At 33.7% G+C, this 22,731-nt stretch overlaps 2 protein-coding genes across 2 annotated transcripts; both read right to left on the reverse strand.

Annotated features, from left to right (window-relative positions):
- Positions 1-7,693: 7,693 nt before the first annotated feature.
- On the reverse strand, positions 7,694-11,931 carry LOC148611482 (uncharacterized). Its single transcript, XM_088592078.1, has 3 exons — positions 11,619-11,931; positions 9,434-9,574; positions 7,694-7,911 (listed from the first exon to the last, which is right to left on the reverse strand). The coding sequence occupies exons 1-3, from the start codon at positions 11,827-11,829 to the stop codon at positions 7,760-7,762; spliced, it is 504 nt and encodes a 167-aa protein (XP_088448204.1). The 5' UTR covers positions 11,830-11,931; the 3' UTR covers positions 7,694-7,759.
- Positions 11,932-17,747: 5,816 nt separating this feature from the next.
- LOC148611483 (uncharacterized) lies at positions 17,748-22,655 on the reverse strand. The gene is made up of 3 exons (XM_088592077.1): positions 22,398-22,655; positions 18,752-18,895; positions 17,748-18,052 (listed from the first exon to the last, which is right to left on the reverse strand). The coding sequence occupies exons 1-3, from the start codon at positions 22,603-22,605 to the stop codon at positions 17,868-17,870; spliced, it is 537 nt and encodes a 178-aa protein (XP_088448203.1). The 5' UTR covers positions 22,606-22,655; the 3' UTR covers positions 17,748-17,867.
- Positions 22,656-22,731: the final 76 nt, after the last annotated feature.

Here is a 22,731-nt window from a genome sequence, read left to right on the forward strand (position 1 = left end):
TTGAAAGGCTTCTTATTTATTTGATGTTGTCATTGCACCCATGAAGTATTGCAGTACCTAGTTTGCGTATACAATATTCATCACTTTCCCTGCGATAGTTTTTACCTATGACGGCACTGTTCGTTGGATGGTATATTTTGTTAAAGAATACGAAATTTCATTGAGAGGATTGAATGATCTTGTTGATTAAAATGTTTATAAACTGTCGGAAAGTTGATTGGTGCTTTATTTGAAATTACTATTCAGGTGTATTTAGTTCTCATCTTTTCAACAGCACCGGTTTTGATATTGTGTGTTGAATTAGTTACAATGTGTGTTTTTGATCCGCAAAGGTAATGTAAAATGGCTATAATAAAATAGTTTAAAATTATGAAACAATGTAATATTTATTATAAAACATGCTTCTTGTCTTGCTAGAAAAAAAATACCATAATTCTTAAATTTCTTTTAAACTATTTTTTCAAATTAAAGAGAAACAAGTTTTATTTAAAAGGTTCAGGATAAATTTCCACTGTTCAGTTCCTCTGGCAGTAAAAGAACCTATCCCGCCTCGAAAAAAAATAGCTTTGGTCGTATTATGTTAATCAGAGCATAACAATTCTTAGATAGGAAAGGCATTCATTATCCTCTTGAAATAGCCGGTCAGTTGCGTCAAAATTGTTGATGTTCATTTGTTAACGTCATGGGTTTTGTGTATAACTGGGATAAAGCAGATGACCGTAACAGCCATTACATTCTTCCCAAGATGGAGGATGGACATTTGGGTAAGATTATTTTTCTTTGATAAAGTTGTCTATTCAAATTATTCAACAAAATAAATATGACAAATAGTCATTCATTCATTAATGCTTGATATTTGAAAACATACGGGTACAATGTATGATTAATGAGAATTTATAAGGTATATATATCGACAGGTAAGACCGTAACGGAGAGACTTCTTTTTTTCTAAGGATGGCCATAACATGCGGCAAGAGATGTCCGTAACACGAGAAACAAAAATAAAATTCGTGATAACAGTTAGTACTTTACAATAATGACAAATGTTGAATTGCGTTAAAATCGATATACTTAAGCGTTGTATTGTAAAATAAAAATACTGTAAAAAATTACTTTGTTGAATAACTTAAATAGAAAACTTTATTAAAGAAAAAATATTCTTACTCGAATTTCCATCCTCCATCTTGGGATGACCTTAACTCACTGAGCTCGCCTTTGCAGGCCATGCCTATTCCGTATTAGTTAAGAAGTATGAAGTGACAGTGGCGTCCTGTATATGTAGATGCTCTGGGACATTACTGGCTCGAAACTATTCTGTTGGAAGTGACGTATTTCCGAAATGACGCATGCAGTTAGGAAGTAAGTGTTTGAATTTTAACACTTACGCTCAGCATATGTTTCACTTACATGTATGTCTAGCTTCCTGTTGGTCGATAAATCAGCGATATAACATGGTAGTTCATCATTTCGACAAAGTCAAATGTAATAAGGGTACACTCATATAAACAGCATAAACTCGTATTTAATTCAATAATGTTGAATAGTGTGTAAAATATGTGGAAATGTTTTTGTAAGTCTTACATAATTTACGTTACCTCAAGGAAAACTATATAAAAGTTCATATAATCAACAAATGAAACTTTTATTGTTCCGGTCCGTTGATTCTTATCTTAGTTATAACAATGAATAGAAAACTAATGCAATTAAGTGTAAATGCTTGTAAGAATCAGGCAAAATGGGAAAAAATAGAAACATGGATGTCAAATCCCCACTGATCTGATAATATCACTCAAGGATACTTTCTCTATTTGAAAAGATCATTATTGGATCTCTGCATCACTGGTTTTGCTAAGAAATTTTTCAATAGAATGTTAGAAAAATGGGATTTTTGACAGAGTTATCAGACCTTGAAATGGTCATTTTCATTTTTTTTTCAATGAAATTATAACTCAATGCACCATGATATGGAAAATATTGTCTTTTTTCCTTTATTCTAATGGTGCAAATGGTCAAATAACTATCAAAATAATGTTTTTTTTCATACCTGCCTGTTTTTTACAGAGACTGACATTTTATCATTTAGTTTTCCTTTCTTTTTTCACCTGTTGACCCGTGCAGGTCCGGGTGTCAAAAGTGTAGGCCTGCAGCAGCGCTAAGCTTGTCGTAAAAGGCGACTAAATAGTGCACAGAACCAGTTCATGTTCATCGCCTGAATATAGCTGAAATACTGCTACTCGGGCGTTAAACCCCAACAAACAAACAAATTTTTTTCAACTGTTCAAAAGGGCCATCTAAGCTATAGTCATTACATGTATTTGGCATCTGTTTCGTAGTTTATAACAATGGTAAATCACGCTTCTACTCTAAGACTACTTGACAGATAAGAACAACTTTTTTAGGATGTTTTTTCTAGAACTATATTTTTGTTATGTTGCTACAAGATTGAAGTTATCACTACAGAAGTTTTATGGTCGTCATCATCGTTATGGTGTATCCATCAGCACCATGAAAACTGATTTATTCAACGGGTCATAGTTTTCCTTTCCTCGTTTGTTTACCCCGGACTTGACTTTTTATGAGCAACTCGGCGGGTGTTTCTAGAAAAGCAGAGGACGCTTACCCTACCGGTGCAACTGGTCCATGCTACCAGTTTTTAGTGGAGTCCGAGTTGCTCATTTACTTTTGTTACTTTGTATGTATGATTTTAGTTACTTTATGTTCTTTGTTGTGTATGTCTGTTTTCCATGTCTGGTCTTTGTCCCTGGATTACATTCTTTTGATTACCGCTATAACCTTGGTTCCCTTGAGTACTCTTTGAATTGAGACCAGTATGACCGCCGTTACTAAAAATAGAGCACATGGATCAGAAAGCAGTTTTTCGCGTATATCGCCAAAAGTTTAGGTTAGGTTAAACCAAAGTCTGACTTCAAAAGTAAAAGTATGAAGCATGAAGAGGTCTATCTCTGGTCAAATTTTCGTGAAAATCTGATATTCCATGTTAGTTATTGCCTTTTTTGCACTTTTGTCGCTAATTTTAATGCTATTACTTTCACAATTCCTATCCTTTGACACTACTAAACAAATGAGAACCAAACTTGGTATGAATGTTTGCTAGAACTGAAGTTTGTCATTTTTAATACGTGGACAAACATGGCTACCGTTCCTAAAATAGAACATATGTGTCGGACAGCAGCTTTTCGCATACATCACAATAATATATATATAGCTGAATTCTATCAAATAGTAAAAGTGTTCAGCCTGATAAGGCCTGTCTTTGGGCAAATTTCCCATGAAACCTGTTATGCTATTTTGGAGTTATTGCCCTTTTTGGAGGTTTTTGTTGCCATTTTAGCTCACCTGGATGAAGACCATGTGAGTTATTGTAATCACTTGGCGTCCCTCATCGTTAACAATTTTTTAAAACTCTTCTCCTCTGACACACAATTGGAACCAAACGTGGTATGAATGTTCCTTGGGGTATCCTGTATAGAACAGACGTGGGGATTTTTCGATCCGTCAAAAATAGAAGATAGGGTCAGATAGTAATTTTTGGAAAATATCTCAATGTTTAAATTCAGCCAAATTGTGACCTGGAATTAATGTGTTCAGCATAATGAGATCTATCAGCGTTAAGATTTTTGTTTTAATCTGTTAAGCCATGTTATAGTTATTGCCCTTTTTAACTTTTTTTTGCTATTCTTAAAGTTATTTCATTAAAAAATCTTCTCCTCTACCAAACCATATCTGATGTGAATGTTCCTTAGGGATTTGTTTCATAGAACTGATGTAGGGATTTTTTTATCCGTAGAAAAACATGACTGTTATTACTAAAAATAGAACAAAAGGGGTCAGTCAGATTTTTTTTCTCATATATCTCCCAAATCGTTTGGTTAGCCTTTTTCAATTGCTAAAATGATCCTTATTTTAAGTCATACAGACTCAACAGGAATCAAGTTGTCAGACGACTCCATTATAGAGTTTTTGTAAAATATGCCTTCTTTTACAGTTTTTTTCATGAAAACTATATTATGCAGAATGAAACTTTCATTTGCTGAAATAATCCTTATAGCAAGGCCTACAAAAGTTTGTGGGTATCAAGGTTTTCGGACGACTCCTGGTTAGAGTTATTGCCCTTGAAAGGCACAAAATTATGTTTTTAGCAGTTTTCAGCCAATATTTTGAAAACTATAACAGATAGAATTAAACTTTCATTTGATGAAATGATCCTTTAAATAAGTCTTACCAAAGTCTTCTTTTGTGTCGAAATTTTTGGACAACTCCTTGTTAGAGTTATTGCTCTTGAAAGGCAAAAACAATAACCAGGCAAGCAATATAAGCTCCTGGTAGCCTCTTGTTAATTATACTCATTGACCAATTAGTAGCAAATGTAGCATGAATGTTTACATGAATATTGTGCTTAGCACCAATTTGAGGCTTTATTATCTATGGACAAACATGGTTTTTGTTACTGAAAAAGGAAACAGTGGTCATACAGCAGTTTTTCGCATATATCTCCAACACCGTTAGTTTAGTCTTATTCTGACATACAGGTAAAAGTGTTCAGTATGAAGAGGTCTATCTGTGGTCAAACTGGTTGGAGTTATAGGCATTTTTGGACATTTTTCTTTTTGCTAATTTTAATGTTATTACTTTCAAAATTCCTTTGCCCTGACACTAGTGAACCAATTATAACCGAATTTGGTATGAATGTTTCCTAGAACTGAAGTTTGGATTTTTAATACGTGGACAAACATGGCTACCATTTCTAAAATAGAACATATGTGGCAGACAGCAGCTTTTCGCATACTTCACCATAGTCGTGCGATTAGCTAAATTCTATCAAGGAATAATGTCAAATAGTAAAAGTGTTCAGCATGATAAGACCCATCAGTGGGTAAATTTCCCATAAAATATGTTTTTTTTTTTTAACTTTTTTATGTTGCCATTTTTAATTAAACTCATGGACTAATTAGAACAAAATTTGGTATGAATGATTATATGGATATTCTATAACCAATATAGGGATTTGTTATTTGTAGACAAGCATGGCTGTCGTTACTAAAAATATAACATATTGATCAGGCAGTGGTTTTTCGATTATATCTAAAAAAAAAAAAAAAAAACATTAGGTTTAGTCTTATTCTGACTTAGGTAAAAGTGTTCAGCATTGAAAGATCTATCTTCTGTCAAGTATTTTTTCTTGTCGATCTGTTTACCCATGTTGGAATTAATGCTTGTCTCAGATATTTTTTTGTGTACTATTGTCAAAATTCTTCTGAGAAACAAGCTACTGGACAGAATTCAATAACAGTTGTTATTATTATTCGTAAGGTATGAGCGTAGGGATTTTTCTTCCATTTAAAACTATGGGTTAATACAAAAAAAATTGAATACAGCTTCTCAAACCAGGTGCGCGATTCGGGATTTTTAGAGCGTAATTTTATCTTACTGCAGATACATTCAGATGAATTCTTTTTTGCGGAGTTACGGTCCTTGAAAAACATGAAATAACATAAACATAGTTATTAGCTTTTTCGTAGATATATATTAAATATTTGGTACATTACCATGACAAACCATATATTAAGTTAAAATTAATTAAACCATTGATTATTTGCTGATTTATGACCCTTAGACGTAGAATGTGAATGCAAAACTCAGCTTTCTGCACGTTTTTTTTTTGTTGTTGTCATGCTTATAGATATGTATTTTATATTTGCATTGGCATATTTTTAACCTTGACAAGTAACAGATCAAGATCGAACTTTGTTATGGTCTGTTCATTTTGTGCTAAGTTAAGGCCCGTAGTCTTAGAAAATTAATGCATAGAATACTTAGTTTTTTGCACTTTTCCGTTAATAATTGTGAATAAAAAAATGATTTCGTTTTCTTCAATAGAAGTTTCTTCCAGTAGGGGAGTTCGTATTGTCATGCATTGCTCTAAAATTGAACAATGATAATGCTCGCTTTTGTTTGGTGTTTTGGGATAAAGTTCTGTTGTCTCCTTTGCATTTGAAAATGTCACAGATTGCCGAATTATGAAAAAAATTCTGCTGGCTTAACAGGTTGAAAACAAATTATGTTTGTAAGAGTGCTGTAACTGTTTAATCCCTTTTGCAATACGGTTTGCATATCAAAGATAAAATGAATCACTAAGTTTGGAAATAACTAGATGAAGAATGTAGCACAATATATTCAAAAGATGATACCAAAAAATCATATTTCAATTAAGACTTTAAATGAGCAACAAAAAAGTTCCAACAATCTTTCAGTTGGTAAGTTGGCTTCAAAACACACTGACTCGCAAAACTATACATACTTTTATTAAACAAAATGTCTACTGAATATAATGAAAATTATGATATAAAAAGTAAAACTATCTCCATGGTAGAGAATGTATTAAAACCCCTTTGGAAGCATGGCTTATACAAATGTATTTATGAAAACTTGAATACATTCTCATTATGTAGTATCCCCGTGCAGGTCCGGGTGTTTAAAAGAATAGGCCTGCAGCAGCGCTAAGCTTGTCGTAAAAGGCGACTAAATAGTGCTCAGAAACCTAGCCGGGTGTTAGGCGCTCTGCCCACAGAGCAACTGGGATATGTGCCCCGGTGGTTGAATGGGGTACCCCTGGCGTGTTACATGCTGGGGTTGTCAGGCTATAATACGGAAAACCTGACCGCAAACCATAGTGGTGCACCGTGTTAGGAAAGTTGCAACGTTCCTCGCACGTTAAAGATCCCTGCAGTGGTATTCGATAGGAGTAGGAACCTTTGCGCTCCGCAACAGGAGGCTAAATTGCCCTACCTTACCCATCCCCCCTTTTTCCAGTGGCAATCAAAATTTGTCGACCCTATTATCCTTGTGTCCCATCCTTTTTTTTTCATTTCATGTTCATTTTATCATCCATTTCATGTTCATTGTCTGAATATAGCTGAAATATTGCTGCTTGGACGTTAAACCCCAACAAACAAACAAACAATCATTGTATAGTATAATGAGTATGTGTCGGTTTGTTTGAATGGAGAAGCCGTAGAAAATGACCATGCGGTATATCCTTGTATTCGTTATATAATGAGTTTCGTAGAAGAGTCGATAGTAACTCCAAAAACATAGCTTTATGAATTAAATTGGGAATACCGATCATTTAAAAGTCATTTGTTGTTGAAACTGCCAAGTGTATATGAAATATATATGTCAAAAATAATTTAGAACTAATAAATGAGCGGACAGAAATTCGAAATGAGGTGTATATTGAACTCGTTCAAATATGAAGTTTTAGTCAATATTAGAAGTAGTTCAATATTCACTTCATTTGTGAAAAAATGGGATCACTTTCATAACTATTAAATAAAGGTGTTTTCCATTTATATTGGTGAATATTATCCCACGAATAGTACGCTTTTGTATTCACTATCTCAAGCGATACATAATTTTCATCTATACAAGTGCAATAACCCTATGTTTTTGACCATTGTCATCTAAATATAATATTGCAAATTCATTTATAAGTTTTGTTTAAAAAGTAGTTCAAATAATTGTAGTAGTTATGCAATCTAATTTTGCAGCATGTTCTACATAGCGATACCCGTTTCATGTCTTAAGACGATTCGGAAAAAACAAATTGGCTTAAACGCAATTACCAAAACAATTTAAGAGCGATTTTTATTTAATATACAATTGCGTAGAACTTCAAATTGAACATCACAAATAATAATCTGTTTCCTTTTCTATGATAATTCAACCCTACTCATTTCTCTTAAGGAAATATAAAAAAGAAGACCATTATTGAAGATGAAAAAGCTAAAGCAGCTGCAATTATTACGAGCACAAAGGCAAAATGGATGTTTTGCAGAACTTGTGGATCGGAAGATGCCCCAAAAATGATGGCTCCTATCAAAATGCACACAGCTGGAAAAGATAAATGAAGTAGATAAGTTATAAATGTTTTCTTACAGAAACAACTTGTGTTTTAAAGGGTATAAACTTTGTCTACATAGCTTGGGTAAACCTGCATGAAGTAAAACAATTTTTCTTTGGTTATCTAATTTTATCTTCGTGGATAATTTCAAACCGAGGAAAATCGATATTAGAAAATAAAGTTTTCATGTTCAACAGCCAGACATTGTGTTCTTAAACAACGAAATACGCAAACTTAACTATTTCATATATTCATTATATTCTTTGTTGTGTATGTCTGTTTTCCTCGTCTGGTCTTTGTTCCTGGATTACATTCTTTTGATTACCGCTATAACCTTGTTTCCCTTGATTAATCTTTCTAGAAGTTACATTGTCCACTAATGTATATAAAAAATAAGTACGTATGAGCAATTATCATTCTAGGACGTTTAGTGTTAAACTTTATGGAATAGTGTGAAGTTAAGTACCAGTCCATAAAAAAAATCAGACACTACCAATGTTAGTGATTCATGGTGTAGAAAAAAACCCATAAAACAAATGATGCCTTTTCAGTCTAGCCCCGTGCAGGTCCGGGTGTTAAAAGAATAGGCCTGCAGCAACGCTAAGCTTGTCGTAAAGTCGACTAAATAGTGCTCAGAAACCTAGCCAGGGGCTAGGCGCTCTACCCACAGAGCAACTGGGATGTGTGCCCCAGGTGGTGGAATGGGGTACCCCTGGCGTGTTACATGCTGGGGTTGTCAGGCTATAATACGGAAAACCTGACCGCAAACCATAGTGGTGCACCGTGTTGGGAAAGATGCCACGTTCCTCGCACGTTTAAGAACCCTGCTGTGGTATTCGATAGGAGTAGGAACCTTTGCGCTCCGCCACAGGAGGCTAAATTGCCCTACCTTACCCATCCCCCCTTTTCAAGTGGCAATCAAGATTTGTCGACCCTATTATGCTTGTGACCCATCCTTTTTTTTATTTCATGTTCATTTTATCATCCATTTCATGTTCATTGTCTGAATATAGCTGAAATATTGCTGCTTGGACGTTAAACCCCAACAAACAAACAAACCTTTTCAGTCTACATATGCTATACTTTCTTATAAAAATAATTATTTCTGCATTCAGATCTGCACGTTTTAAACAATCATTGTTATATTCATCTCGCACTAAAATCAACCACATCAAATAAAATCAGGAGCAATAACTCCCGCAAAGTGCTAATTTCGTGTACAATCTAAATAAATTTCATCTCAAAAGTGTAACACCAGAATGAAAAACTAAAACTAGTTACGTGATCATTAACCGTTTCTGAACAAGACATGAAGCTGACTTCGATGGGTTTTTGACATGCATTCATCACCTTCTGTCTGGTTTTTATAAAGACTGCTACTTAAATCCATCATCGGCTGATAGCGAAATTTTGGCGACAATTTCTTCTCGCTTTTGCAATTTTACGGAACCTGTAGACATGTTCCTAGCATTGACATCTCATTTTTATATCTAGCATAGTTTCCTAACTTACCAGCAGCTATTAAAAGGCCCATTACCACAAACCTAAGGTATGTCTTCATAGGTTTGACGAACATCTTTATTATCAACACCACAGGCGCCGCTATCAGTAACAAGAGCGCAAGGGTTTCAAAAACTTCGATAATGATTATTGCTGAAAAAAAGTTACGACTGATTGACATTCAAGTTGTGACGTTTTGGAAGGAGAAAGTACGAGAGTGAAATTATTTTCTGATACCGAATTTATTTCTCAGTATGAAATATCGTATTATTTTGACTCAAGTTTACTTATAGTTAAAAATGAATAATGGGATACATGTTTTTTAAGGGTCATCGTTTTTTACGGTGGTTGAATTTTAAATTGAATTTCTGTTTCAGTGGTATTTGTACTTATCTGATTGACTTCGTTGCTTACGTATTTTGATTTATTTAGATACCTACATGTATATTTCGTTTTGTTTATTGATGCCTTGAAAGCTTAGATTGATGTTTGCTTTATCTGGGTAAAAGATAAGTCGTATAAGAATTGGATTATTTTGCACATGGAACATTCAATGAAACATTGTTTTTTATATAATAAAGGCATTTATTTGTTGTTTTATTTTAATCAGACAATACTATTGACGTACATATATTTCACTCTATATAAATTTGCACACTAGATTTACAAAATTTCACAATATTTGACTCCGTGATCTTGAACTAAACTATATTTTGTTATTTTTCTCAATTTACTTTCTCGAAACACCAATAACTGCTTAAAGCATATACATTACTTTATTAATAGCATCATATTTCATTACATAACTATTTTTAAATTTTCAAGAGCGAATAAAGTAGTAATTTTTTGTCTCGAAGCGCGCATCAAAATTGGTACGCAAAAAACCGGAACAAGCTCTGAGGTCCCACGGCTTCAGCTTATCTTGCAAATCAGCCGTTGGACGTCAGAGCAATATCGGACTATTCGGACTCCACTAAAAACTGGAAGCATGAATCAAGTGCACCGGTAGGGTAAGCGTCCTCTGCTTTTCTAGAAACACACGCCAATTTTCTCGTAAAATGTCCATGGAAGAAGATATAAAAATTAAAACTAGTGAATTCCATTATTTAGCCACTTTGACTTAGTGTATAAGGAGGTACTTTACTGTGGCTGGAAGGTTTGATGTTCGGTGGGTAGTCAATCCGGTAAGACGTCGAATCTAATAGGAACAGATATGATGAAATTTACTAAAAGATCAAATAACGACACGAAGATTCATTAATAATCACTATCTCCTGGGGCGTTTATAACTGATCCTTTCCAAAAGATGGAACCCCTTTTAACTCATTTTCTACTATGTCTTTAACCACCTATACTAGTTTCGTGATTTTATACGTTTCATCTATTGTAAAAACATGATAGAAAGGACAGTACAGACACCATGAAGTAAGCCTCATTTTAACCTACTTTTAGCGATCTTAGAGATCGAAGAAAAGAATAACTCATGACCAAACTAAACGACAAATGCTTTGACTTGTCATTCCGTATTGTCATCCTTCCTTTCATCTGTGTCAACAACCCTTTAGCACCTGCAAATGGAGTTTTCATGTCCCAACTCATACATTATGCCAGAGCTTGCCGAAACTATGCGAGCTCTACTTTTTACTATCAAGCGTCTGGAACAAGGTTATGTTGCTACAAGATTGAAGTTATCAAAGATTAATGGTGGTCATTATGAACTCATGGATTGTAATGGTGTATCCATCAGCACCATGAGAACCGATTTGTTTATCGTGTAACAGTTTTCCTTTCCTTTTTCGTCTACCCCGGACGAAGAATTTGTGAGCAATTAAGCGGATGTTTTAAGAAAACATGACGCTTTCCCTGCCAATGCACTTGGGCCATGCTGTCAATTTTGATTGGTTCTGGGTTTTGCATTTACTTTGTTTCTTTGTACGTGTTATTTTGGTTATTTCATGTTTCATGTTGTGTGCCTTTTTCCCCTCTCTTTGTTTTATCCAACGATACAAATAAAGACGGAACACTATAAGAAAATGTAAATAACCAAAATTATCAGCAGTCTAAGGACTTTCTTCAATACCTTAAACTAGGCGTGTAGGATACACAATTCACTACATAATCAAGAGAATATATGTGACATACTAAAATTGTATCGAAAGTGAACTCAGATCTAGAACATTGTGTAATTAAAACTTACTTGACCCGCTATTGGGAATGTTGGCGTAACTAACACATGTGGATATACCATCATTTAATGCAACGCACAAATTCCATATCCCAGCGTTGAACTTCGTTTCATTGAATTCATAGTAAAACCAATATGGCGCAGCAAATCCTATTATATGTATAATGAGGGCAATAAATACCATAACTAAAGTTCCGATTTGCTTTTTAGGTATAATATCCATTTCGTCATTTGTATTCGTAGCTAGCGTTTACAATCTTTGATGAAATGATAAAATGTTATAAAAGTCAGTCGTTTTGTATGGATTATTATCGTTCGGTAATCGGATTATCTTGTGATGTAGGAAATGTAATTTATACGGTTCTTATCTGACGTATGTTTCACTTTAATCTGCAAAATTCAAGAACCTGATAATTAAGTAGTAAAATTTGTTTATCTCAGAAAATGGTTTCATTTTGCCTAAGTTTAAATTAATAAATCTTTACAATAAAATGAAATTATTATGATACCATGAATCAGTAAGATCCCCAAAATATTTTTAACATGGAAATCAGCTCACCTGGACGAATATCTATATAAATTATTGCGTCCTTCGTCGTATGCAGTTTGTTGTTCTTAGTATTTTCTTACAAACATTCTAATCTGAAGCAACTCAATAAATAATCACCAAATTTGGTTACCAGCATATCTAAATATTCAAAACTTATTTCAATAATAGCAACCTCGCAATAAACGTAGCTTTTACAGAGCATGAGATTCAAACCTTCCTTCTTATATCACAAAAATGAGGGAGAAAAAAAATCAAAACTTTTTTTCTTTTGGCTAAGAAATCATTACTAACATATCTATGGATGTAACTTGTAGAAATATAATAAACTATTATAATTTTGTCTTTAAACGGCAGTTTATAGCAACTTATAGCAGGTTTCCTCAAGCAAAATATGAAAAAAACGCTCCACGGATAAAATTATCCCTATGATAAGGCTCTCAAAATTATCATTCGTCAAAGTTGCAGAAAGATGTTTTACAACCTGTTGAAAGAGCAATGAAGGGGCCAAGATTCTAGCGGAAATCAAAAGAATGTAATCCAGGGACAAAGACCATGGATAATTGACATATACAACAAGGAACATAAAATAACAAAATTAATACATTCATAGTAACAAAAGTAAATGGGCAACTCGGACTCAAGTGCAAACTGGGAGCATGGTCTAGGTGAACCGCTAAGGTAAGTTTTTATAGAAACACCTACCGAGTTGCTCATAAAAAGTCGTCCAACGTAGACGAAAGAGGAAAGGAAAACTATGACACGTTGAAGAATTCAGTTTGATGGTGCCGATGGATACACCGTAACGATTCACGAATTCATGATGACGTCCACAAAACTTCTGTAATTATAAATTAAATCTTGTAGCAAAATAATCCTGTTCCAGAAGCCTAATAGTAATAAATCTAGTGCGATTCAAAGGATTTGCATAGTTACAGCAATCTCTGACAATGTATACGAAACCTCGATACGCAGGTGCTGAAAAGCGTCCTTCTATGACACTTGCGCATTTTGGGCAGTATATTGAAAGGAAGCTATCTAACGATGGAATTTATTGTAAAATAACGTTTCTTTCAGGTTTTCTCTTGCCACTGGGGGAACGACGTTTTGTAGTTTTTAGTTTTTATCTTGAACAACCTTGAAGACAAAGAGAACCTTAAGTCGAAAAAAAGATTTTTTTATGATAAGACCTACATATTTTCTATTGCTTTAATATTGTAATATCTTCTTTTTGTGACGTAAACATAAGCGACTCAAGAATAAAGGCAGAGAGATTCCTATGAATGTTTTGAACTGAAAAGAATTTTTATATGTGAAATGGGGAATGGTATTTTGTGTACCATGAGATTTTCATAAAATCCAAGCGCTAAAGCAAGGTGTGTCGTACTTGAAAAATTGGCATTATTTCATATCTATAAAAGCAGCGACAAGTAACGGACTAAAAATAATTTTGATAAGGCAGTTAAACCTAACCTCATTTTTCAGTAGAAAATGTTGTTTCAAAATCGAATTTAAAGACGATACATAAGGCCTAGAAATAATTACACTGATTAATTTGTGAACTTATTTTGTATAAGGACCTAGGTTATAAGTAAGGGAGAACATGTTTTAAGCCGAGAATATTATTTTCTGGCTTAAAATTATTAATAATTTTAAGGATCATAATGTAAAACTAAAGCGTGATACATATTAATTTTACACAAGACATTTGCTCAATATGAAAAGAAGATTACGTACAAGGACGTGTAAATAAATGTAAATTCTAATTGTTAGTTTATTATTGATTATAACATGTCATTGTTCATTTGTTCATCTACAATATCAGCCCTAGGACCTTTTTGTTGGCGGTATTATGGTCTCACTAACCACTTCTAACGTTTCCATTACTTTACATGTTAAAAAAAGTAATTTTCAAAGTCTTACTGTGAATTCCCAGGACAAATGACATCTAAAAGCTGCATACCGTTGCGAAGTTTGGAAAATAAGGCTTCCAAAATCAGTATGCTAATGGTACGATGATAGTAGAAATTCTTCACAAAATGTACTTGAATAAATAACACTGAAAATCCACATTTTTACCTGTTCTGCTAAATGACAGTATGGAGGCAAATTACTCACACATGTAAACAATATTCATACACTTTTGTAGTTAATTACATATATGATTTGAAAGTACACATTCTCAGCTTTATTTTGACTACTTTTAATCATAATACACACAAATAATGCACTTACAATGCATATGTCTAGGTTCAGTGTGTTTTTGGTACTACATAGGGGTGTGGCCATTTGACCCGGAAGTGGTTAGTGAGATCTATATTTACAATGGTCTGATAGTATATTTTTGGAGTAGAAATGACATGCTTTGTAACCTGTACTTCAATAATGTTTATTGAATATCTGAGTTATGTATATTATGGATCTTTGATATAAAAAATCTACTTATATTTCTTTTTACAGTGAACCCAAAAATAAATATATAAAATGTATACTTAATAATCATTCGGGCCGAGGAAATCTACCGGTGGATTATTCTTCCTTTGGTGAATCGAAGGAGTTTAATTTGGCCCATTGCCAATACGCACCAGCTTCTTCGTCTTGGCATTGCCTATTGCCCATACCTTTCAGTTTCCTTGTCTTTGTCTAACCCATTATTTGTACACCTCAGTTTCTTCGTCTTGACCTGGCCCATTGCGTATACACTTCAGTTTCATCTTCCAGGCTGAACCATTGCTTAACCATACACTTTAGTTTCTTCATCTTGGCCTGAAACATTGCCCGTACTCTTCAGTTTTCTAGTATTGGCCTGACCTTTTGCTTATATACTACTGTTTTTTCGTCTTTGCCTGACCCACTGCCCATTCATTTCAGCTACTTTGTCTTGGTAAGGCCCTTTGCCCATATACTTTAGCTGTTTTGTCATGACATGACCCATTGTCCATGCACTTAGTTTCTTCTGCATGTCCATTTAAACTATTCTGAAGTGATTGATCTGCCTGACTTTTATTTGGTATTTGATAAAAAACCGGAAACGTCATATCACAGGGCTAAGACAAAGCTTTAGATTTAAAATTAATATACGTGTATAAATTGACAGTTTATTCTATGTTGTAATCATTCCTTTATTTTCTATAACTGATATACAATTAGGCCTCAGCAAGAGGCTTTGTATAAAACAATCGTGTGGGGTTGATAACCAACTAATTGTCTTCTTCATATCAAACTTGCCAACAGTGTAAAGTCGCTGGAAATTTGAAGTAAGGCTCATGGGATTTACAGACTCGTCTCGAGTTTAATCGCAGTCAGATATCCATAATGATATATATAACATATTACAAATAAAGTTTGTTTGTTTGTTGGGGTTTAACATTCGAGCAGCAATATTTCAGCTATATTCAGACGATGAACATGAAGTGGATGATAAAATGAACATGAAATGAAAAAAAAGGATGGGTCACAAGGATAATAGGGTCGACAAATTTTGATTGCCACAGGAAAAAAGGGGGGATGGGTAAGGTCGGGCAATTTAGCCTCCTCTGGCGGAGCGCAAAGGTTCCTACTCCTATCGAATACCACAGCAGGGTTCTTTAACGTGCGAGGAACGTGGCATCTTTCCCAACACGGTGCACCACTATGGTTTGCGGTCAGGTTTTCCGTATTATAGCCTGACAACCCCAGCATGTAACACGCCAGGGGTACCCCATTCCAGCACCTGGGGCACACATCCCAGTTGCTCTGTGGGTAGAGCGCCTAGCCCCCGGCTAGGTTTCTGAGCACTATTTAGTCGCCTTATACGACAAGCTTAGCGCTGCTGCAGGCCTATTCTTTTAACACCCGGACCTGCACGTGGCTATTACAAATAAAGAGTAAGTGTAAACTGATAAAGGCAGGTTTACTTATATGTTTAGAAAGAAAATATATTCTACATACTCTATGATACTTGAGATACTACGGACATTATGTCAGCTTAATACCTTGATCGAAGAATTTTTGTTCTGTATCACCAACGTTTCTATCAGCTGTGGCATTATCAGTTCAGCGTTCATATGATACACAACCTTGCCGAAACTACGCGGACGTTTTTCACCATGCTAGACTTCTTAGAAATAGTCTTCTGGAACAAGGTAACGTTCCTTGCACGTTAAAGACCCTTCTGTGGTATTCTCCCGGAGTAGGAACCATAGGGCTCCGCCACAGGAGGCTAAATTGCCCGACCCTGCCCACCTCTCCCTATTTCCAGTGGCAATCAAAGTTTGTCGACCCCATTGTCCTTGCGTCCCATCCCTTTTTCATTTCATCATCATTTCATGTTCATCGTCTGAATATAGCCGAAATATTGCTGCTCGGACGTTAAACCTCAACAAACAAAAAACTGGAACAAGGTTATAATGCTGCAACCTAAGTCATCTTTTTAAAGCCACCTTGAACTCGTGGATAGTTGTAGTGCATCCATCTCCATGATGAGAAACGATTAAATCACCTTGTAACAGTTTGTTTTTTTCTTTAGTGTAACAACTTAATGATCAACCCTGGGTGGGTGCTTCTAGAGAGGCAGACGTCGCTAACAAAGTAATAAACCTATTATTTTGGTTAATTCAGGTTTTATGTTATGCGTGTCTATTATGTTTGTCTGGTCGTTTTCTCTTATTTTTTGTTATTCATTTACGTTTTAATCTTGGTTCCCATTGATTTCCTTTTGAAGGACAATGGTTCAGCGTTCAAAGGTTGAATTGCCCAGTGCAATAGTTGCTTAGGTGATTTTACTTTGGCATTTAATTTTTCTATAGTGGATTATATTTTGTTTAAATAATGGTCTGCATATATTTGGGAGATTAGTTTTACTTGTGGCATGGTTACTTGAAATAAGAAAATTCAACTATTGTTACTCAGACTTATATTTTTTATGAAGTCTGACATGGTAAAAATATCCCACTGTAACGAGGGTAAACTTCAGCAAAGCAAATGTTAAATGATAAAGAATAATCAAGGAATAATCAAAGATTCTAGCAGAAATAAAAAGAATGTAATCAAGGGACAAAGATTTTTGTTTGTTTGTTAGTTGAGGTTTAACGTCCGAGCAGCAATATTTCAGCTATATTCAGACGATGAACATGAAATTGTGGATAAAATGAACATGAAATGAAAAAGGGATGGGACACAAGGACAATGGGGTCGACAAATATTGATTGCCACTGGAAATAGGGAGAGGTGGGTAGGGTCGGGCAATTTAGCCTCCTGTGGCGGAGCCCTATGGTTCCTCCTCCGGGAGAATACCACAATAGGGTTCTTTAACGTGCGAGGAACGTGGCATCTTTCCCAACACGGTGCACCACTGTGGGCACGATTTCCTTTCATCACAGGTTTAGGCAAAAGATGCGCTTATGATGAAAATGCTTATTTGTGGGAGTTTAGTTTTTGTGCGTTTTACCTTCTTTTTAGTTTTAATACGCATGTATGTACATATTGTTTATTGCTTTTGTTTCTTTCTGTTAGCTACAATGTGTATGTAGATCGACTTTGTTTTCTGTATTTCGTTTAGTCCATGTACATGGATTTTGAATTGTGCTTTTATTCTGACACTTTGGTAATTTTTTTCAATTTTCGTTTATTCTCAAGAAGAAAATAAAATCAGTAACAAGCAAACAGTTAAGTATAGATGCAGGTAGACAAAACTGTATGCCTCAAATCCGATTGTTTGTATTGTGGTATTACGGTTATTCACTTTGTTCCACAGATCCTACCCTCCATTTGTCGGTGATTCCAATACACAAACAGATGCTGCTTATAATAGTAAGGAAAGCTGCAACAACAACGAATGCGAAACCAAAGTCCAAGTTGTGGATCCATTGGTCATTAGCCTCTACTCCGTATATGGCTGTGCCAATTAGGACACAAAGGGCTATCAAAGATAGTAAATTTGAATTAAATTCTGTTAAGATATTTTATACGGTGGCATAATTTTTCTCCTCAAAATATTGCCATTTTTTCAACAGGAATGGTGCATGTACAAAATTGAAAAAAAGGTAGACTAGCAGAGGGTTCGTTGTACATGAAGCTTGAGTGCAAGGTACAAGTAATATACTATATCTTTTAATGCATTGCATTTACAGGACATCAAATTTTCAAATTTCAGTTGTCCAAACATTATGCGTTTTTTTAAACGGTAAAAGAAGAACTTTCGGGTGAAGTATGGTACATACCGATATAACGTCTAAAAAGAAGAAGAAAGAATTTATATCTATTTCGTAGGTTAAGCAATTCATTGATTTAAACACGTATACCAAGTAATATACTATATCTTTTAATGCATTGCATTTACAGGACATCAAATTTTCAAATTTCAGTTGTCCAAACATTATGCGTTTTTTTAAACGGTAAAAGAACTTTCGGGTGAAGTATGGTACATACCGATATAACGTCTAAAAAGAAGATGAAAGAATTTATATCTATTTCGTAGGTTAAGCAATTCATTGATTTAAACACGTATATATCGGGAGGTAATAACAATTAAATAATTTCTGAAATCTTAACACTTTCATCGTTGCATTGTGGTATGCGTTGTAATTTTGTTTGTTTTTTGTAATTAAGTGTACGCTACCTGATACGACTAATATTGAAATAGCTGAAATTTTAAGTTGTATATTTCCTTTGCGAAACACGACCAGTACAAATACTAGAACTAATCCAACACATAGCAAGACCAAACCAATGACTTGCAAAGCCTGATTAACTTTCAAAGTTGCTGTAAAGAGAATACGAATATAATTTAAGGCAAGTTTACCAGAATATGCAACTGATCTAAGAAAGATCTCGAATATAATGTTTGTTTGTTTGTTTGTTTGTTGGGGTTTAACGTCCGAGCAGCAATATTTCAGCTATATTCAGACGATGAATATAATATGCGACATATTAAACATTATCACGTGACTTTAAGTCAAAATTAACACAGTACAAGACTAAAGCTTTTATAGTTGCAAAGTTATTAGGACAAAAGTTGTCACTGACAAATTTTTTTTTAGATAAGAAGCTGCTTTCGACTTAAAGTATCATAGAAGAATAAGTGTACATAACTTCTCATTGTTTCAAATTGTTTGGTTTCTTTTACCTAAATTTCATAATAAATCAATCTTACTTTAGGAAACTTCGGACTATTATTGATTTTTAGACACTATACACCGGCGTATATATTTGTTTTCAAAACGGATCTTTGATCAATTTCACAAAGACAAGTGGTTAAGACAGCTTTGTTCCAATCAATAATATTTCCGTTTTCACTCTGAATATTTATACTTCGAATTTAAAGATTGCCTTTCCTTAATTTAATCAAACCTTTTTATTGAATTTTTGTTCATGTGAATTCTAGATCGCCGTTCTCTTAATACCTATTTTGCTTTTCATGTACATGCATGTGCATTTCTTAACTTAGTCTAAGTTTCACAAGTCTTATATGTTTACTCTAGGTTTGTTTTCACAAAATTTTTATTTAAAAGTTATTTAAAATTATTTTGTAAATTTTTGTTAGTATGATAATAATGCATTACCGCAAAGGAAGAGGGAGGTTTAGCGCGCTATAAAACCTAGATTTATCTAACCAATTTTGTTTGAAATGCCTGTACCAAGTCAGGACCATTGCGGTGCCAGCTATTCCGATGATGTAATATCTATTTATTTTTCTGGTGATTATTTTAAAAGTGATATACATGTACCACACAGATAAATTATGTATGATCCTTTACTAAACAAAATATCTATGTATCAATATTTTATTTCATTAAATAGGTAATCTTTAGGGTATATGTATATATTGATATTTTTGATATTACTCCTATTACTTATGGCCGAAAAAAAAACTAAATCTTTGAAAATTGTTTCTTGTGACTTGTTTTACTGAATGTTCTTATTTATTTACATATCCGATGGAGTTCTGCTTTTGTAAATGTTTTAAAATGTTGCCATGTAAAATATCCTTTTGCCTCACAGTATTTTACAATTTCTTGTTCGTATTTCACAGCTAATGCGAGGTCTAGATTAACTTTTTGTGCATAATCTACTTTTATCTGGACTATTTAATACTGCTGATAAGAGATTCCTCATTGACAAGTGTACAACATAACGGATTTTTCATAGTTTATAATTATGCTATTAGAATTAAGAATGAAACAGCGCACTTAACGATTAATTGAACTTTTACGCCAAGTTGTCACCAATAATTAAAGGACAGTTGTTCCAAAACAATTGCTAAGCTCTTTCCTTCATTTTTAAAGACTCTTTAGGGGTTATTTACTATGGGAATCACATTTCGATACATTTCGTACGATTTGGATGTAGATAAATTTTATATTTATCGATTTTATAAATGTGAAAGCAATATACACAGAAACGGCAGTTACTAAGTTAAAATTGGAGAAATAATATCTACAAAAATAATGGAACGATAGAGGTTATCTTCACAGTCCTATATCAACCATTAAATACAAAATATGCCAGTTAATTATATTGTAAATTTCGATATGTTGTACACCTGTTCCAAGGAGTAATCTCTGGTCACCAGCACTTTAATCAAATATTAAGGACGATCATAATCAAAATATCAGTTGTTTAAAGAAATACTCAATTCCTAAACTATCGAAAGAGGTTCTACCATAAAATTGCAAAAATAATTTGTTTAGTAAAAGCCATGCATTTAAAGAGTTTTTTTTTTTTTTTTTTTTTTTTTTTTTTTTTTTTTGGGGGGGGGGGTAAAATTATTGAAATTGCTACAAAAAACTTTTTTACGGTTAAATGAGCAATCTTTCAGTGTGATTATCCTAATATGATACATTTTGTTGTCGATTCTATAACGACAATTGTATTTACTTATTTGATAAAGATCATTTATTAGAAGATAAAGATTTGCAAAGGGAGGTAATAAATAAGCAAAGGTCTCACCAACCACTTCTAACGTTTCCATTACTTTACATGTTAAAAAAGTAATTTTCAAAGTTTCACTGTGAATTCCCATGACAAATGACATCTTAAAGTTGCATACCGTTGCAAAGCTTGGAAAATAAGGCTTCCAAAATCATTATGCTAATGGTACGATGATTGTAGAAATTCTTCACAAAATTTACTTGAATAAATAATACTGAAAATCCACATTTTTCCTGTTCTGCTAACTGACAGCATGGAGGCAAATTACTCACACATGTAAACAATATTCATACACTTTTGTAATTACATATATGATTTGAAAGTACACATTCTCAGCTTTATTTTGATTACTTTTAATCATAATACACACAAATAATGCACTTGCAATGCATATGTCTAGGTTCAGTGTGTTTTTGGTACTACATAGGGGTGTGGCCATTTGACCCGGAAGTGGTTAGTGAGACCAAAAGTAACAATTATTCGTTGTTATAACATTTGGAGTTACGACGCTTTTACCGCTAAATTATAATGATACATGTACCATATAAAACATATTATTTATATAAATTTAACAACACTGCATTAATGACGGTTCAGCAGTTCTTTTCAAAAACAAGAAAAATCAAAGAGAGGTATTAATAAAGAACCAAAAGTGGTACACACACCATGAAGCATAATAATTAATTTCGAAAGAGAGTTATCAAGAATTCAAGAATTGTTAAATATTTAGAAGGCTATAGTCATCTAACAGCAGTATAAATTAAAATATGTTAATTCCCTAGAAAACAAATTCTCAAAACTGGTATTTGATTTCAGACAAAAGTGGTAATTCGGTCACGACTTAAATTTTCTTATCACAATGTCAAAGGTAACCAATAATAAAAGATTTTTGATGAATTTGATATATTTTAGCACTTGTTTCACTTTATTAGGCACCTCTTTTTGTTAATTAAGAAAACAAGACAGTATGTCATGCCCCATATATTAAAGTGTAGGAGGTTTTTTAGCCGGACACATTTTTAACCCAGGGGAGATAATTTTGTAAAGACAAATGATTACGCGTCAAAGAGTGGCTCAGTTCTTATTGAAGTAACATTGACTTATTTGGTATACAACTCAACTTGATACATCTTTGAATGACAAAGTCGCTTGGCGGCGAAAGAGAATAATAATAATAATAATAATAATACGAAATATTGTTAGGTTTCCCCTTGTCAGGGAAAGACCTTAATCATTTAAAACACATGTATATGCAAAAACGTTATTTAGGTGTCGGTTAAGTTTTAAATTACAAATATTTAATATTCAATACAAATTATAAATATAATACTTACCTGTTAAACGGTTTGAGCCGACGACATTTGCACAAGTCATTTGGACACTCATTTTTGTGCATAATTTCCAGAGTCCTCCGAAAAATTTAGAATTGGTAGTAGGTACTGTATAAGAATACCAATAGGGAACAGAAAACCCGATAATGTCAAAAATGAAAGCAAAAAAGACTAGGACAAGACAAACAGCACGGCGGAAAGTGTCAGACATTTTCTACTTCAAAGACGTACAAATACAATTTAAATTTTATGCACCCTGGGTTTTAGATATGTCGTTAATTTTGAAGGCAAGACTGAATTTCTTATGTATGCAGAAATGGTTGAGTATGTAACTATT

This window comes from Perna viridis, chromosome 7, assembly GCF_037379345.1.
Source record: "Perna viridis isolate PV_CMFRI_1.1 ecotype Kerala chromosome 7, ASM3737934v1, whole genome shotgun sequence".
Taxonomy (NCBI): domain Eukaryota; kingdom Metazoa; phylum Mollusca; class Bivalvia; order Mytilida; family Mytilidae; genus Perna; species Perna viridis.